Below are 19,524 nucleotides of genomic sequence, written 5' to 3'. Positions count from 1 at the left end.
CAGATCTTGAATATGTAATGGTACAATGCGTGCCGTTCTGGAGTCCGAGGGAATTCACGACAGTCACCATCATGGGTGTATACGTTCCTCCACAAGCGAACGTGACTGTCGCACTGAAAGAGCTGCAACGCGCCATCAGTGCACAGGAGACAAAACAACCCGAAATGGCCCTGGTGGTGACTGGGGATTTTAACAGGGCAAACCTGAGAGGCAGAATGCACACATTATACCAGCACATTCACTTCCCCACGCGAGGCAGTAACACACTGGACAAATGTTACTCAAACATCCGACATGGCTACAAAGCCGTCCCTCGCCCCCCTTTCGGCAAATCGGACCACGCCTCCATCCTACTTGTACCCAGGTACAAACAAAAACTAAAAAGACAACCCCCAGCATTCCGAACCGCCCACTGCTGGTCAGACCAATCAGACGACATCCTGAGGGACTGCTTTGACCAAGTGGTGTGGGAGGAGTTCAAAGCTGCAGGAGACCTGGGCGAGTATGCAGATACGGTGTCATGCTTCATAAAGAAGTGCACCGACGACATAGTCCCCACAAAAAAAGTCAAAATAATGCCGAACCAAAAGCCTTGGGTCAACAGCGACGTCAGGGCTGCCCTTCACGCCAGGACCACCGCCTTCAGCTCTGGCACAACTGACCAATACAAGCAGGCACAATATGCCCTCCGGACCGCTATAAAAATAGCACGCAGAGATTATAGAAGGCAGCTGGAGTCAAAACTGGACACTAACAACCCCAGACACCTGTGGAGAGGGCTCCATGCTGCCACAGACTTCAAAGAGGTGAAACGACAGAACCCCAGCACGTCACCCACCCTACCGGACGAACTCAACGCGTTCTACGCTAGGTTCGACCCCTCTGCCAGAGCGCCTCCCCTCCTCCCCCCCCCCTCTCCCACCCCTCTCCCCCTCTCCTCCCCCCCATCACCCCCCCCTCCCTCCTCCCCCCCACCACCCCTCCCCTCCCCACCCCCCCTCCTCTCCTCCCCCCCCACCTCTCCCCCCCCATCACCCCTCTCCTCCCCTCCTCCCCCCCCTGCCACCTCTCCCCCCCCATCACCTCTCCCCCTCGCCGCCCCCCCACCACCCCTCCTCCTCCCCCCCCCCCAATCACCTCCCCTCCCCCCTTCCTCCCCCCCACCCCCCTTCCTCCCCCCCACCCCCCGATCACCTCCCCTCCCCCCTTCCTCCCCCCCACCCCTCAGCACCCGCACCCCCCCCCATTCCCACCTAACCACCAACCCCACCCACCCTCCACCCCCCACAGACCGCCCCCTCACCATCACTGAGGATGAAGTGTGCCGGTCGTTCCTGCGTATCAACCCACGCAAGGCGGCCGGCCCGGACGGCATCCCTGGGCGGGTCCTCAAGGCCTGCGCCCACCAGCTGGCAGCCGTGTACACAGACATCTTCAACCAGTCCCTCTCCCTCCGACGAGTTCCCTCCTGCTTCAAGGCAGCAACAATCATCCCCATTCCCAAACAGAAAAACGTGACCAGCCTCAATGACTGGCGCCCTATAGCCCTCACACCAATAGCCAGCAAGTGCCTTGAAAAGCTGGTCATATCAAAGATCCGTCCCACACTCCCCCCGGACCACGACCCGCTGCAGTTTGCATACCGCCCCAACAGGAGCACAGCGGATGCAGTGGCACACGTGCTCCACACCGCCCTGTCCCACCTGGAGGGGAAGGACACCTATGTGAGAATGCTGTTCGTGGACTACAGCTCAGCATTCAACACCATAGTACCCTCCAGGCTGGTAAGCAAACTCAGGGACCTGGGACTAAACACAGCGATGTGCGACTGGATCCTGGACTTCCTGACAGACCGCCGCCAGGTGGTGAGGGTGGGCAACCTCACCTCCTCCCCGCTGACCATCAGCATAGGAGCACCCCAGGGGTGCGTCTCCAGCCCCTTCTGGTACGACCTCTACACCCACGACTGCGTGGCGACTCAAACTTCAAACACCATCGTGAAGTTTGCAGACGACACAGCAGTCGTGGGGCTGATCTCGGGGGGCGACGAGACGGCCTACAGAGAGGAGGTGAGGGTCCTGGAACAATGGTGCCAGGACAACCACCTCTCTCTGAACGTCTCCAAGACCAAGGAGATCATTGTGGACTACAGGAGAGGGGGGGGCACACACCCCCCAATCACCATCAACGGCACAGTGGTGGAAAGGGTGGACAGCTTCAAGTACCTGGGAGTCAACATCCACCAGGACCTGACCTGGGCCGGCCACACCGCCACTGTTGTCAAAAAGGCCCAACAGCGAATACACGGACTCAGGCGCCTGAAGAAGTTTGGGCTAAGGAAAGAAATCCTCAGGGACTTCTACAGAGGCACCATTGAAAGCCTGCTGACTGGCTGCTTCACCGCCTGGTACGGGAACTGTACCACCATGGACCGCAGGGCGCTACGGAGGGTGAGGCGCGCGGCCCAGCACGTAACAGGAGACGAGTTGCCAGAACTGCACGAACTGTATAACCAGCGGTGCCTCAGGAGGTCCCTGAAGATCATCAAAGACACAAACCATCCCCACAACAGCCTGTTCTCCCGGCTACCCTCAGGGAGGAGATACAGGGTTCCAAAAACACGCACAAATCGCTTGAGGAACAGTTTCTTCCCGCAGGCCACGAGACTCCTAAATATGCACAAATAGTGCAGTAGTCGTGCCGTACTGCAGCTGCTACTATTACGGATGCCTAACGTTTAATTGTAAACTTAAGTGTATGTTTAATAAGGTGCCTAACGTTTAATTGTAAATTTAAGTGTATGTTTAATAAGGTACATGCTATTTGCACATGTATGTATAAAACGTCGAATTTGGAATGTCTGAACACGTCTAACGTATGCACATGACATGTGCACCTATGTGCAATGAATATGCCACTGTCGTATAAGCCACCGACTTGTCTTATTGCTTATAAGATGCCTATTTCTTATTGCCTTATTGCTGTCTTATTGCTTATTGATGCCTATTTCTTATTGCCTATTACTTATTGCTGTTGCCTATTTGTACTATGTCGTAAACGGAGTCCACTGCACAAGAATTTCACACGTGGTACTTGTACCATGGAGTGACAATAAAAATCTTGAATCTTGAATCTTGAATCTTGAATCTTGAATCTTGAATCTTGAATCTTGAAGCAGTGATGTCAACCTTAAGCAGTAAAAAAAAACAAAAAAAAAACAGTGGGGTAGACTCGCTGACTCAGAGAAGCCCTGCCTGACCTGCCAGACAGACACACAGACACATGCAGACAGAGAGACAGGACAGACAGACAGACAGACAGACAGACAGACAGACAGACATACAGACAGACAGACAGACAGAGACAGACAGACAGACAGACAGACAGACAGACAGACAGACAGACAGACAGACAGACAGACAGACAGACAGAGAGACAGTCAGAGAGACAGTCAGATAGGCAGACAGATAGACAAACAGACAGACAGACAGACAGACAGACAGACAGACAGACAGACAGACAGGGGGAGGCTCTCTGACTCAGAGAAGCCCTGCCTGGCCTGCCACGGCTCAGGCAGCCCGGTGAAGACAGCGGGAGGAGCCTCTGTGTTCAGGAAATGCATTTTCGTTCCTGGCGAACGTACCGCTTTTGTCGACAGACGCCACAATAAACACGAACCCTAAACCAAGTGAAAGTTCCCCATAGCTGCTTTAACATGTGTATGTAAGCTAATTGCACAAGATATAAGCAATAATGTCCAATGTGCAGGAGTATCTCAGACAAACAGAAACACAGTCAACCTATTAAAATAGTTATTGCTTTAATTAATCCATTGGGACACATAGTAAAATTATCCATTCCTCATAAAAAATAGTGTTATAACCATGCATAAAACATCTAGCTATAGCAAAGAACAAACCGTCAGCCTTTCTAGGTTATTATTGGCCTCCATGTTAAAATAATGAAACCAATTGGGGAGAAAATTATGCGTGTGTGTGTGTGTGTGCGCGCGCGTGCGTGCGTGCGTGCGTGCATGCGTGCGTGTGTGTGTGTGTGTGTGTGTGTATGTGTGGAGGGGGGGGGGGGGGTGACACCCAAAACTTTGTCAGTCAATCAATCACATTTCATTAATATAGCACCTTTTGTGATTGCAATATAAAACTATTAAAGTCCCTGGAAACCAAAAATAAATATGCATTTTGAGTTCATTACACCACAGGAACCTATTATGTTATTGACCCACCAGCCAAATTTGAATGTTGCAAAGTATATAAATGTATACTTTATTTAAATTTAGGTTTGAAAGTAGAAAGTAGGCAGAATTCTCCCCTCTGGCTATACCTTTGGGATTGTGTGGGCGTGTATGCATTGAACCTGTGTGTGTGTGTGTGTGTGTGTGTGTGTGTGTGTGTGTGTGTGTGTGTGTGTGTGTGTGTGTGTGTGTGTGTGTGTGTGCGCGCATGTGTGTGTGTGTGTGTGTGTGTGTGTGTGCGTGTGTATGTGTGTGTTTGAAAGCGAAGATGACTTGCTCTGAATTGTTTTTTCTCCGAGACCTATAAATGTCTAATAATTGAAAATGGCCCACAAACAGATACAAAAACATGAGCATATGTTTAATGTACATACGTACGAAGAACTGTTGTGACCAGACTTTTTGAAACACGCATTTAAGGAAGAAACGCAATGTGTTTTCTGCTGGAGCTGAGGTCTTGCAAAAATTGCTGGGCAAATCATGAGAGCTCTGCAACGGCCTTAGCTCTGTGTGATACTCGATCATAGAGAAAGTGAAAGTGGAGCGGGCTCGCTCAGAGACTCTCTGACTATGTTTTATAAATGTTGTCAAATAAATCGAAAATAGCCCACCAACAGATACAAAAACATGAGCATATGTGTTTAATGTACAGACTTTTGAAACACGCATTTAAAGAAACGTGATGCGTGTTTGCGTGGAGGTGAGTTCTCCCTCGAGTCATTTCCTCAAATGCTGGCCGAACTCTGCAGACTGAGCGGGCTGTGGGGGAACGAAAGTTTTGTAAGAATGGACAACAGCAAGCTACTTTATGGTTGGATCCGCCAAGTGACGTCAGATGGCATTCATTTTTGGAGCCATAAGCACTGTCCACTTCAAATCCTGCAGCAGCAAACAGTGATAACAGGGAAATGGCGATATGTAGGATTTGGGTTGAATCTAATGTCTCATACTTTTGGAGGCATATAATTGTGCACATAAGACACTAACTTACATAGTTAGAGGGGTTTTTGTGGATTTTGGTTGCCAGGGTCTTTAACAAGATAGGAAGACCATTAATGAGATACAACACAATCATGAAAATCAGAATAACATATTAAAGTTGCGGTAGGCAACTTCAAATGGGTTAGGGTTAGGGTTAGTGCAATAATTTTACTGATTACGACTGATTTATTGATAGCTGTCGGGTTGTTGACAGAATTTCACCAAATTATTAACAAAATTGTAAAAAGAAAAAAAAGGCCAGAAAAATTATGAAACAGTTTTATTAAAATGTCTGTTCTCTCTCAACTTACATTTATCATTTGGAAATGGCCATAATAGCAGTGTTGTATGGACGACTCTCTCTTCAGCCTTTCAGGTTAAAGTACAAAGCAGTAACATGATGAGAAGGAATGTGAAGCTACAGCGCAGTGCAGTCCCATCAGCAACACACAGCCGATCATCTAAGAACACAGACACAGAGGGAGAGACACATCAACACATAGCCGATCATCTAAGAACACAGACACAGAGCCAGAGGGAGAGATCAGTGGCATGCATGCACAGACATTTTGGGGGGGGTCAGGTGCTCAAGTGAAAAAAAGGGCACACCTCTCATAATTATTCAATAAAACAAAAGTGACATACAGTCAGGCCCGGATCAATCTGGGAACCCAGAGTAAATTTTTATTCGAAAAATATACTCTGCAGAGAGCCCTACCGTTTTTCCCGGCTTCCTGTACAGCGCGCCTCTCCTGCCACCATCACTTTCTTTTCCGCGCAACTTGCGCCATGACTTTAGAGTAATTTTCTACTGTTGTTGTAAGACGACGAGTTGACGTCTTCTATGCAGTTTTAACGTGATTAGTGAATAGCCGAAATGGACGCGGAAAAGGAAAGCGGAAGTGACGGAAAAGCCACCATCACTTCCTTTTCTGCGTCCGTTTCGGCTATTCGCTAATAACGTTAACGCATAAACAACAGTCTGTGGACATCGATAACCATTAACCAAAGTTTATGCCTCCTGAACATTACAAAATATATTAAGGATGTGAGAGCTAAATATTTGAAATAGCTAAAAGTAGCCATTACCACAGCTAAGAGGGTCATATTAAGACACTGGAAGGAGAGTGAACCACCTAATTATCAAGAATGGCTTAATACCCTTGCAGAAACAGCATCTTATGAGCGCCTCATACATGTAAGATAAACAATAAATTGGAAATCCTCCCGGCAATCTGGGAACCGGTCCTGATACATCCCAGGGAAACCAACATAGACTAGCATCTGGCTTGATTTTTTTAGTGGAGCTTAAGCATTTAGTTATAGCCTAATGGTTCACACAGATGGTATGGTTGGGGTTGGGGGGGGGGGGGGGAGGGGGGGGGGGGGTTATTTCAGAATATTGCCTCCTGAATAGCTCTGTTACAACCTTTACTTATATTGGTTTTGTTTTATTGGTATTGTTTATTTTTGTGATTTTGTTTTATTTATTTTGCTGTATATATGCCTGAAACACACAGCATATACTCAACAATGTTAATTTATTCTGTACGTTTGAGTCAACATGGGGGCGGGACCGATGTGGCAGATCCTAGAGTCTGCTGTGTGGAGAGATGAGTGTACAGCATATCCGTACATGTGTGTGTGTTGGTGTGTGCGTGTGTTTGTGTGTGTGTGTGTGCGTGCGTGCGTGCGTGCATGTGTGTGTGTGTATACATGCGCGCGTGTGCACGGTTTTGTGCATGGGTAAAAGTGTATACATGTAGTGCAGTGTGCTATATGTATAGTATATATTGGTGATGATCGTTTGCACTTAGCACTTTTCTGTCTTTTTTTCTCTTTCTTTTCTATGGTTTGGGTTGTTGGGTTGTGATTATTTTTGATCTACAAAGGAAACAATAAAAAGTATGATAAAAAAAAGAAAGAAAATAATATCAGCCGATATATCGATATCGCCCCCAAAAAAACAGTCGGGCTCAAGTTTTAATGCTTGTCTGTCTATTTACACTATATTTTGTGTGTGCCCATGAAATGCACTTCATGATGTTGTGAAAGCAACCACTCACCAACAGAGAAAAATAACCTTGGAAAGTTTAACATTTTTACATTAACAATCTCGAGTAGATACATGCAAATCATTGAGTTTGGAATTGAGACTAAGTGGCTGAATAACAACCACCTTGACCAGAAAATTGTCGCCATGTCTTGTATATGGAGCCTACAATGCACTAATAAGAGCAGCCAAAGTGTGTCATAATCTATCGTCAAGCCAAGTGCAGATCTGTGTGTGTGTGTGTGTGTGTGCGTGTGTGTGTGCGTCAGTGCGTTTGTAATGAGCTCAGTGCAAGGGTGTATGAGTATTATTCACCCAGTGTATGATCAGTGTTCAGTGAAGTGACAACTGACCCTCCTCTCACTCAGACCTCCAGGGCTGACCCTCCTCTCACTCAGACCTCCAGGGCTGACCCTCCTCCCACTCAGACCTCCAGAGCTGACCCTCCTCTGACTCAGGCCTCCAGAGCTGACCCTCCTCCCACTCAGGCCTCCAGAGCTGACCCTCCTCCCACTCAGACCTCCAGGGCTGACCCTCCTCCCACTCAGACCTCCAGAGCTGACCCTCCTCTGACTCAGACCTCCAGAGCTGACCCTCCTCTCACTCAGACCTCCAGGGCTGACCCTCCTCCCACTCAGACCTCCAGAGCTGACCCTCCTCTGACTCAGGCCTCCAGAGCTGACCCTCCTCTCACTCAGACCTCCAGGGCTGACCCTCCTCCCACTCAGACCTCCAGAGCTGACCCTCCTCTGACTCAGACCTCCAAAGCTGACCCTCCTCTCACTCAGACCTCCAGGGCTGACCCTCCTCCCGCTCAGACCTCCAGGGCTGACCCTCCTCCCGCTCAGACCTCCAGAGCTGCGGAGAAGAGCAGGGGGGGGGAGCAGCAACTAGGAGGGTACAAACCTCCTCCACAGGCTAAGCGAGGCAAAAGGCCTTCCTGGGACAGTCTGATGCACTTCCACCTACTACAGATGACTATAAAGAATTATATAAAATGTCAAAGAGGTTCTGTTAAGTAATAGCCGATAGGTCATCACGCATGCGCGTGCGTGCGTGCATGCGTGCGTGCGTGCGTGTGTGCGTGTGTGTGTGTGCGTGTGTGTGTAGATGTGTGTAGCCGTGTGAGTGTGAACGCTGACCTGAGACAGCCTGTATTTTTGGTATGAAGCTGTTCCAGAAGTGACACAGTTGAGCATTCAGCATCATCTTTTTCTCTGGTGGCTCGTAGTTCAGAGTGACATACTCCCGCTTTCCTGGTGTGAAGATGGGCCAATCAGCTCCTCTGATGCTTGGGTTCCTAACAGAACATAACCAGTCACAACAAGTCAAGTGGGAGCAAGAATGGTGTGTCAGTTCAGTTTGCCTGAATGAGTGAGTGTGTGAATGATTGATTGCTACGTACCCTGTCCTGGCAAAGGTGGCCCAGTGCTTCATGAACTTCCTGCTCATATTCACTTCATTGTGTGTGTATCCCAGAGTGACATTCAGTGGCATTCCAAAGACAAACTCTATCTCATAGCCATGCATAACACCCATCCATGCTGGCCACGGGTTGATGGATGAGCGATGGTCAAAGAAGTACAGGTAGGTCTTCCCTCCATGCTGTGAGTACCTGGGAAAGACATAGATCATATTGAGCTATTGTGGAAAGTTGAAAAAACAACAACATCAACACTGGAAGCACACGTTTTTGCACATTTCAAGCTGTAGTGTTCCTTCAACCATACTGTAGGAAACTAGAAAGCATTATTTTATTTTTTTCTATATGACTCCTACTGATTTAAGACTAGGGGTGGCAAAGTTTGACAAGTTTATGATGTTTGACTGCCATTTACCAAAGACCCAAACCATGCAGTTTGAACTCAACAAGAATACAAGACCAAATTATAATTTACGTTTACAACAAACAACTCTCACAGCTTTCACTTTGGTTATTTTATCTTGCCACAAAACCCATTCCTTGCTCCTCTAATACTTTCTTACAAATATTACGAGGGTTGGACCAGGGTTATTTTACCCATGTTCAGCCCTTGTTTTGTCATCAACACTGGTTAATTAATTCGGATGGGACCTGGGTCAACCCGGGAGAGATGCACATACCAACCCATTGGGCCAGGCTTTTGCACATGAAGTCTGTATTTGTCATCCAGTTGTGTCACTCATGTTTACACACTGACTCAGAAACGTCCGTCCCTCATTAAAGTTTGCAGAACAGGTTTGATTTTCTGCATTTTTCGGATCACTCAATAGGCTTTTGTGAGCTGTTTGACCCGTCTGTGTTTTCAGGTGATTGATTAAAAATACGCATACGGAAAAAAACGGACTGTGAGTGCAAAGACCTTCACACTGAAATTAATCCATGTCCTACCAACCCACCCCCAAGCCGAGTCAGGCCACCCGGCCCAAAATCAACCTGGGAATAACCCTGGATGGACCCTTGGTGTGGATGGGGAGTAAGGTACTGTACTACTCAGCTACCGATTGCTATAATATTGTGCACTACTGGCCACCACAACTGTCAAGCTGTTGTTTGCCTTTGGATATTTTTGTCTGGGTCAGTTAGTTTAACCATTGGCTTTCACCATCACCAACTAAGCATGCAACCCACATCTGCATGACTGCCTTCCTCTTTACCTTTGAGCGAACTCTAGCATCGGACAAGTGAAGAATTTGTCTCCGACCACACTACCCAGCGAGTCACGGTTTTTTGCCCCATTATTCTCATCTGTCCAATCAGTGTACTGGAAACCGACCGCCTCCCTTGTGATATTACTGTCTTCTGGCATTGCCATCACCACCCCTTGCATGAAGTTCCCCCTGGTAATCAGACTCTGACTGGTGATGTCAAATCCGGGCGCTCCGTATACTAGGAAGTAGGTCCCCTCATCCTTGTTTAGGCCAAGCACCACATCAGTCTTCAGAAATTTACCAGTACGCAGCAAGAACTGTAGGCAAATGGAAAGAGGTTTGGCTTTTGGGGACTTTTAGCTGAAGCAGGACCAGACTGATAAATTGTTAACTGAACATGCACCACCAGAAGTCACATGACATTGGTAGGGCTATACGGTAATCTGGGAGTGAGACTATATAATACTAGACAATAATATTGTTACATCAGCCACTAGAGGATAATCCTAGCTATTGTAGAATACATTTCAGATATAGTTCATATTTGCATATTCTCATTTTCACTTTCATTAATAACTGTTCATGCTGTCCAAATATGGGTCACAACTAAGACTATCATAGAAATAACACACACACACACACACACACACACACACACACACACACACACACACACACACACACACACACACACACCTACTTCTGGTTCATCTGGTAGGAAGTCCCGATCGACGTGAGGCCCGAAGGGCACATCGAGGATAGAAGATTCGGTGATAACTTTCCATTGGTTAGTTAGGATGGTCTGAGGGTCAGCCTTCTCCAGACACGACTCCAGAGCAGCCAGAGGGGACAGGGGGCAGCCCAGGAGCTTCCCCAGCATCGTGGACCTGAGAGGGGATTGAGAGATTTACATAGAGGGGGAAGGGAGTGAGACAAAATGTAATAGAGGGAATGAGGGAGGAAGGCAATAATAGTGGGAGAGAGAGAGAGAGAGAGAGAGAGACACATTTTACCAGGGCTGTGTCAAACAGAGCTGAGTGGCCCAATTCTCATGCATTGGGATGCTTGGAGAGCAATTGGTATTTGAATAGGTTCACTGTTATTGTTAAAACAATACAATCTGCTACTTTTCAGATTTAGGCAACCAAATGCATTCATGTAGCTATTCATAAATGTAAGTTCATGCTCCAACACTTGTCACTCATCTTGATGAGGTCTACCTAAAACGTCATCTTGTCAGAGGCTCAGCTAACTGGCATTCTACCTCAGGTGTTGAAAATGCAGACAGTGAACAGAAAATCTGCAATGAAAAAGCACGTCAATGTCCACATGTGATTTTGAATGGGCCTTGCCTGCCAGAGTTGTGCTGTTCGACACTGCTTACTGTATGACTTTCCTCTGCTAGCCTGGCCTTGATAGCCAGAATGCAGCTGACCAGTTCGAAGACCCCAGTCTTTGCCGGAGACCCTAACCCTAACCCTACTCCTAACCACACCCACCAAATTCCAAACCTATCCAATGCCTAAATCTACGCCCCCCCCCCCCCCCCACACACACACACACACACACCAGGTGGTACTATCGTCCCCTGAATGAGGGAATGATAGAGTGAGTGAGTGAGTGAGTGAGTGAGTGAAAAAATTTATTTGTGGATGCATTATCAAAATATGTGAATGAATGAATTAGAAAGTCAATCAATCAATCAATCAATCAATCAATCAATCAATCAAATAATCAATCAATCAATCAATCAATCAATCAATCAATCAATCAATCAATCAATCAATACATGGATAAATTAATGCATCCATGCACAAGCACACACACTACCTCTCCCAAGCCACTTTCTGGCTCACTGTGGCCCCTGGTATGTTAGGGCAGCCACTCTGCAACACAGCCCTTCCAAACAGAGCATGGCTGCCTGGGGAGAGCAGATGTAAGCCCACAGACACTCCCCCAGCGCTCTCTCCAAACAACGTCACCTGGAAACAACAGCAACACATGTTTCGCTTACATTTTTGATGAAAAAGAAATCTATGTTGCCTATAACACATCATAGAAACACTTTAAAATTAAACCAAAAATGGACAGAATTCCAGCAGTTGCATAGCAAAGGATAGAAGACATCTAAAAAAGTTGCACCTTTGCAGGGTCACCTCCAAAGACAGCGATGTTATTGGCTACCCATCGGAGGGCCAGTCGCTGGTCCAGTAAGCCTGCATTCCCCCGGATATTCTTGTTATTCGGAAGTGCGAGGAAACCAAGAGCTCCAAGTCTGTCGTTGACCACCCCCCCCCCCCCCCAAAAAACAACAACAACAACAAAACAAAAACAAAAACAAAAGACATTTCGTTTACATTCATGTTGACTGCAGATTAGTAGAAGATACATATCATGGAAGTACTAAAATCATATACATATTATGTCCTCTTATTAGCATGTTTGTATTTGTCTCTGTCAAATCAGTTTTCTGAATACTTCCATGAGTTTACCTGTAATTCATTGACACCACAACAACACCTTCTGATTTGCTCAGAAAGCGTCCATTATACAAGTCCAGAGAGGATGTCCCTGAGATGAACGCGCCTCCATAGATCCAGACAAGAACAGGAGCCAATGGCGAGGCTCGTGGCTGGGTTTGGTTGAGACGTGGGGCCCAGACGTTCAGGTAGAGACAGTCCTCACTCAAAGGAGTGTTTGCGTTCCACATTTCTGCCCCACTGAACCCTAGGAACAACAGTCACAATGAGAGTTTTAGGAGAAAATGTGAAGATTGGTGATTTCTGTTGATTGGTAATTGTGTGTGTGTGTGTGTGTGTGTGTGTGTGTGTGTGTGTGTGTGTGTGTGTGTGTGTGTGTGTGTGTGTGTGTGTGTGTGTGTCAACGTTTCCATATATTTTCTTATTTTATTGAGCACTAGCCTATAGTGCTGTTTGTACTGTAACAGTGTCCTCATATGGTCCTGATGCCATCTGTCCATGTATAAGTGTTCTAATTTGGACAATGTTTGGGCACGTGTTGTGCATGACCTCTGGTTGGTTGTGATTGGTTTTAAATAGCCCCTGGCAGGTGGCTGTCTACAAATAACTGTGTATCCATGACCCAGCCCCGTTCCACTCTTGGGGAAAATGCCTGTATCAGATTCAATTGTGTGTATGTGTACTTATGAGTGTGTGTGTGTGTGTGTGTGTGTGTGTGTGTGTGTGTGTGTGTGTGTGTGTGTGTGTGTGTGCGTGCGTGCGTGCGTGCGTGCGTGCGTGCGTGCGTGCGTGCGTGTACCAGATTTAAATGGCCCGCGGCTTGTCTCTCAAAATATACAGTATGTGGCCCTCCACACAGTAATCAAGCAAGTTCACTTTGCGTTTCCCCCCCCCCCATTCACTTTCCCCCCCCCATTCACAACGCAGGCGGAACTACTGTAATGTTTTCAAATGGTAAACAGCAAATGAACGGTTACCTAGCAACAGGCATTTCCTTCCCACGGCGTGGCAGACATGGCCGAGGCAAAGAACATAAAGTTGACAGCGAGGTCAGCCACTTTCAGGAGTGGTGCAAAGTTGAATACGGTACTTTTAGAGTGAAAGCTGAAAGAGTTACATTTGTCTCATTTGCCAAGAGGCCATCGCTGTTATGAAAGATCTAACATCATCTAACCTTTTTATGGACATACCTCAAGTGTGTGTGTGGGTGCAGTCAAAACAACCTGGTGTTAAATGCTCAAAAAACAATGGAGATGATTGTGGATTACAGGAGGAACAAAGCCCCACCTTCCCCCATCACCCTGGGTGACTCCCCAGTCAACACTGTCCTTCCGCTTCCTGGGGACGATCATCAGTCACGACCTAAAATGGGAGCTGAACATCAGAGCTCTCACCAAGAAGGCACAGCAGAGGATGTACTTTGTACGGCAGCTGAAGAAATTCAAAGTGCCAAAGGCCACGATGGTGCACTTCTACACCTCCATCGTTGAGTCCATCCTCACCTCCTCCATCACTGTCTGGTATGCTGCTGCCACTCTCAAAGACATTGGCAGACTTCAGCGCATCATCCACTGCGCTGAGAGGATAATCGGATAATCCCTCCAGGACCTGCATGCAGCCAGGACACTGAAGCAGTCTCGCAAGATCATGGCCGACCCCTCCCACCCTGGCCACAAACTCTTTTAAGACACTCCCCCATGGCAAGAGACTGAGGTCTACCAAGACCAGAACCACCCGCCACAAGACCAGCTTCTTCCCAACCGCCATCAGCCTCACCTTCCACCAAGAACCTCACCCCCCCCCCCCAATCCACTGCACATTTAATGCCTATTTAACTTAGCCTGTAAATTTCATGTACATTCAATGTAAACTCTTATTTAACTCTGACTGTAAATTCATAAATCCACTGCCTATTTAACACCTATTTAACTCAGTCTGTAAATCTCATGTAAATTCAACGTAAATTCATATTTATTATCCACAGAACACTTCACCACTCATGTACATATTGTATATATTTACTCGATTTGATTGCACTTGCAACTTTGTGATTGTCTTTAGTTATCTTCCTACTTCTTATCTCTGTATATTGATGTGACCGCTACGCTGCATACAGACACTAAGACAAATTCCTCATATGTAACTTGTATACTGTGGCAATAAAAATGATTCTTGTCTTATATATTTTTTTTCCCCTGATTTTTTTATCCCATTTTTATCCCCCATTAGTGCAAATTTTTATTTATTTATCCTGGTTGCTGCTCCATACTCTGCCAATCTGGGGAGAGCCGAAACTGGCTCCATGCTTCCTCCGAGACATGGGCAGTAGCCAGCCGCTTCTTTTCACCTGACAGGAGAAGCTTCACCGGTAGGACATAGCACGTGGGAGGATCACGCTATTCCAACGAGTTCCCCTCCCTCCCTCCGAACAGGCGCCCTGAACGACTAGAGGAGGCACCACTTCAGCGACCAGGATATTGCATGTTTTGGTGAGGGATTCCTATATGAAGGAAACCCCCAGGGGGCATGGGGAGAACATGCAAACTCCACACAGAAAGGCCCTTTTGACGACCCCACCCGGGCGGTGGGCACTCGAGCACATGCGGACGGGCACGCACTCCTTCAGCGCTCACAGCGTCCCAGGTGGGAATCAAACCCAGGACCTTCTAGCTGTGAGGCGACAGCTCTACCACTGAGCCACCACGCCCCCAATAAAAGTGATTCTGATTCTGATTCTGAATCTGAATCTGAACCCGGAAATGAAAATTTGCATTCTTCAAAATAAAAATAGCTCCAAATAAATCGGACCCAAAATATACTTTGCCCTGTTCATAATATAGCGCAACAACATCAAACTACTACATGTATACTGTAATATACACAATATACGTGGGCGGGTGGATGCATGGATGGATGACTGATTGAGTGAGTGAATGTGAGATAAATGAATCTTGAGGGACAGAGAGAACCAGCTCAATTGATGGATGGAGAGAGAGAAACAGAGGGACAAATGGACAAAGAGAGAGAGTGTGTGTGCGCATGCACGCGTGCTGTGCATGTGTGTGTGTGTGTGTGTGTGTGTGTGTGTTTTTACCTTTTTATTTATACAGGGGGAGTCTCACTGAGAGCAATGCTCTCTTTTTCAGGAGTGCCCTGTTCACATTCACACACACATTCATACCTGGAAGCTGACCAGTACAACCACAGTCTGATCTGTTGGCCACTGATCAGCTCCACTGGAGCAGTTGGGGTTAAGGGCCTTGCTCAAGGGCACCTCAGTGGTGGTAATGAGGGAGGGGCTAGCGCTGCCTTTTCACTTTCCCCAACCAGATTTATCCTGCCGGTCCCGGGGATTGAACCGACGACCTTCCAGTCACAAGCTCGCTTCTCTAACCATTGGGCCACCACTCCCCATGGTGTGTGTGTGAGTTTGTGAGCATGTGTACATCTGTGCACATATGCACATATGTACACATGTCCATGCATGTGCAAAGTGTGTGTCCCACCTGGAAACGATGTATCTGGCAGCTGGTAGCATGAATTTTGGAACTTTGTGACATTTCTCACTCCTTCCCATCTTTGTGCTGGCTCCGGAGCTCGGAATCTCAGTTTCCCTATCGGTGGTTTTCCATAAGGAATTCCCAGGAATGCTCTGACATCACCACCCGGAGCAGATAGCAGCGCCCCGCGAACCTTCCCATTCCTGGTATTGATTGTAAGGTCATCTTGTGTGGCGTTTGAAACAGCCAGGAGATGCAGCATCAGGAAATGAAGAAGAGTGGTGATATGAGTGCAATGAGAGTTTGCCATGGAAAATCCTGGAGAGGGAAAAAGCACAATACACACAGGTACAGACATCATTTACATAATTATATTAAAATTAAGCTTAGATTCAAATATTACAGGGGTTGAACATGGCATTGGCAAGCCTCTAACAGCATGAGGACCGCATATGAGATTACGGATGGCATACATGTGGACATACTGTAACTATAAAGTGCAGTGTATAGAGTACAAGATGCATTATGCATCTTGTTACACACAACTTTTAAGACCTTCACTTCTATTATATTTCTTTCTATTCACCTTATCATTTGCCCATATCAGGAGGCTTCTGCATACGTCATTTTGTAACCGTTATTCTGTTTTAGACATGGAAGTAGATTACTCCTACCTTTATCATTTTTAGACTTGCCAAAAAGCTGTTTTCAAGCAAAAAACAAACAAACCGTTATAAAGTTTTTATATTTTTTTCGGATGAGAACGTAACATCCAAATATGTACCCAGTTTATGAGAATTACGCCTATTTGGAAATTTGTAATGAGCAGTGACGAGCGCTGGCTGTGACCGGTTAGTATCTGTCAACCCTGCAGCTGGCAGTGAGAAAACACTGTCGACGTGCTTAATTGTAACTAACGTTATGCCGACCAGCCGGGTCACTCCTCGCAGCAGTAACGCTATGAGCATGTAACTGAAGTTGGCCACACTCGCCGCAGTGTAGCTGCTGAATGTTGCCAAACTTCATTCATAGTTTATCGATGTTTACAATGCAACCGGCCGCTAACGCTGAAACGGAAGAACTAATACAATTGCGTCTGACAAGGAAGAGAAAAAGTGGGTGGGGCAACATAAGGTGAATAGAGCTCAACAGTCACATGACGGTTCTGTGAAGTCACGGTTCCAGAAGAGTATTGCATGAGATTTCGATTATTAAGCCCATAGCACGCCAATCAACATTCTCCAACAACTGCCAACAAGAATGTTGGCAGTTGTTGGAGAAAGTTTGTCAAAGCGAGAGGGCACTCTCGCTGCCTGAAAATGATACAGCTTGTAGAATTCTAACAGTTTAGTCTCAAATATGGAGATTTTGAGCAGAATCCTTCACACACCACGTCAAAAGCCAGATACATTTGTTTAAATATGGAAAACTGTGTTTTAGGGGTTAGTTACCCTTTAAATAACAAAAGCCTCACTTTTAGCGCTGTGGCAGTATAGTGCAGCAGTAGGCTGCTGCAGCAAGGTGGCCAAACTAATTGAGTAACAATTGTACCATACAGACATGGGAAAACAAACACACACACACACACACACACACACACACACACACACGCACGCACGCACGCACGCACGCACACACACACACACACACACACACACCTAAAACATCATTATCACTGTTGTTAGGCTATTATTATTATTGTTGTTGTTGTTATTATTATTATTATTACTGTATTCAGGCAACATAGATTAATTGACCCCTTCACATGGCAAAAAAATACATGCAGGGACAGGCAAGCAAGGAGCTCAAACATACAACTGTATAGGCTACGCAAATAATAGAATAGAATAGAATAGAATAGAATAGAATAGAATAGAATAGACAACTCCGCCTCCTCTCAATTCACGGATTGGCCAATTTGGATTATCGCCCTTTCCATTTTAGAAGCTTTATAATCCTCACTTCTTTAGAAACACATTGTATTCAAGTCATCGGCGGCTATAAAGACATAGGGCTAAGTGGCAGAACGAATATAACTAGGCTAATCTATGCACACGTTTTAAAAGCCAAAGTGAGCAAAGTGGCAAGTTTCCAGACAGTGTAGCCTAGTCCGGCGCACACAGCGAGATCAAAGGGGACGCGCGCCTTGGAGAGAGAGGCGCGCACACACAGCGATTCATAGACAATTAACAACTTTAGCAAAGCCATCATTCATGAAATGTAGGCCAAATGTCGACGAAAAGCGCAGGCGATAGCTGACAGCTTACCTTCAGTCACAAGTTTGTGTGATTCCAAAAGATCCGCGGAGTAGGCTATGAGGAGGACGCGTCACTGACGCATTGATGAGATGGAGAGGGTGGATTCAGGGTGAACTTGCCAACGACCCGAGATACATCTAACTGCAGACCCGCAGAGCCAGCTGGCTACGCCTCTTGACACGGTCTGGCTACGCCTCTTGGCACGGTCTGGCTACGCCTCTTGACACGGTCCAACAACGCATTAAGAGTTCGTGTGTGTCAGTTCTGCCCAGGCTAAGAGCCCCTATCTCGGGTACCATAGACCCAGGCAGGTCCCCTTACCTCCACACTGCCTCTGCCCAGGCTAAGAGCCCCTATCTCGGGTACCAGACACCCAGGCCAGCCCCCTACCTCCACACTGCCTCTGCCCAGGCTAAGAGCCCCTATCTCGGGTACCATAGACCCAGGCAGGTCCCCTTACCTCCACACTGCCTCTGCCCAGGCTAAGAGCCCCTATCTCGGGTACCAGACACCCAGGCCAGCCCCCTACCTCCACACTGCCTCTGCCCAGGCTAAGAGCCCCTATCTCGGGTACCATAGACCCAGGCAGGTCCCCTTACCTCCACACTGCCTCTGCCCAGGCTAAGAGCCCCTATCTCGGGTACCACAGACCCAGGCAGGTCCCCTTACCTCCACACTGCCTCTGCCCAGGCTAAGAGCCCCTCTCCCGGGTACCACAGACCCAGGCAGGTCCCCTATCACCACCCATCCACTACCCAGGCCTGGAGCCCCTCTCCTGGGCACCAGAGACCCAGGCAGGTCCCCTATCACCACCCATCCCCTACCCAGGCCTGGGGCCCCTCTGTCAGCCACCAGACACCCAGGCAAGTCCCCTATCACCACCCATCCACTACCCAGGCCTGGAGCCCCTCTCCTGGGCACCAGAGACCCAGGCAGGTCCCCCTCCACTACCCGCCCTGCCCCTCACCTTGCCCGGGTACCACACCTCCGGCAGAGACCCCCCACCTCCAGGACCTTGCGCACCAGGGGGTCCTGTGCCCCCCACTCTTATAACGCAATATCCACTCCAACAAGGGGATTATTCCTGAGAATAATTTTAATATTGATTGTAATTCTTGCCATTTTTGTAATACAGAGATAGAGACAACAGATAATTTATGTTTTTCACTGGATTAGCTACTAGCTTTTGGTCTAATTTGAATTTATGGATTAAATATAGCATTGATGCACTACCACCATTTATACTTGAAACTGTCAAATTTTGAATATTCATTGAAGGTAAAAAAAAATAATTTTTAATGAACAATGTAATTATTTTGACCAAATATTTTATACAGAAATGTAAATACTGTATAGCAAAACTCTACTC

The 19,524-nt window shown here is 47.1% G+C and overlaps 1 protein-coding gene across 1 annotated transcript; it reads right to left on the bottom strand.

The window, feature by feature from the left end:
* Positions 1 to 5,214: 5,214 nt before the first annotated feature.
* Positions 5,215 to 18,216, bottom strand: LOC310777610 (cholinesterase-like). The gene is made up of 10 exons (XM_083637983.1): positions 18,165 to 18,216; positions 15,904 to 16,215; positions 12,410 to 12,644; positions 12,060 to 12,192; positions 11,748 to 11,899; positions 10,618 to 10,804; positions 9,924 to 10,234; positions 8,692 to 8,901; positions 8,429 to 8,586; positions 5,215 to 5,694 (listed from the first exon to the last, which is right to left on the bottom strand). Exons 2-10 carry the CDS (start codon positions 16,205 to 16,207, stop codon positions 5,606 to 5,608), a joined length of 1,779 nt encoding a protein of 592 aa, XP_083494109.1. The 5' UTR covers positions 16,208 to 16,215; positions 18,165 to 18,216; the 3' UTR covers positions 5,215 to 5,605.
* Positions 18,217 to 19,524: the final 1,308 nt, after the last annotated feature.

The sequence above is a fragment of the Poromitra crassiceps genome (genome assembly GCF_964638095.1).
Source record: "Poromitra crassiceps genome assembly, chromosome: 5".
NCBI lineage: Eukaryota > Metazoa > Chordata > Actinopteri > Beryciformes > Melamphaidae > Poromitra > Poromitra crassiceps.
Note: the sequence above shows the minus strand (reverse complement) of the source record. Positions and strands in the feature narration are given on the sequence as shown.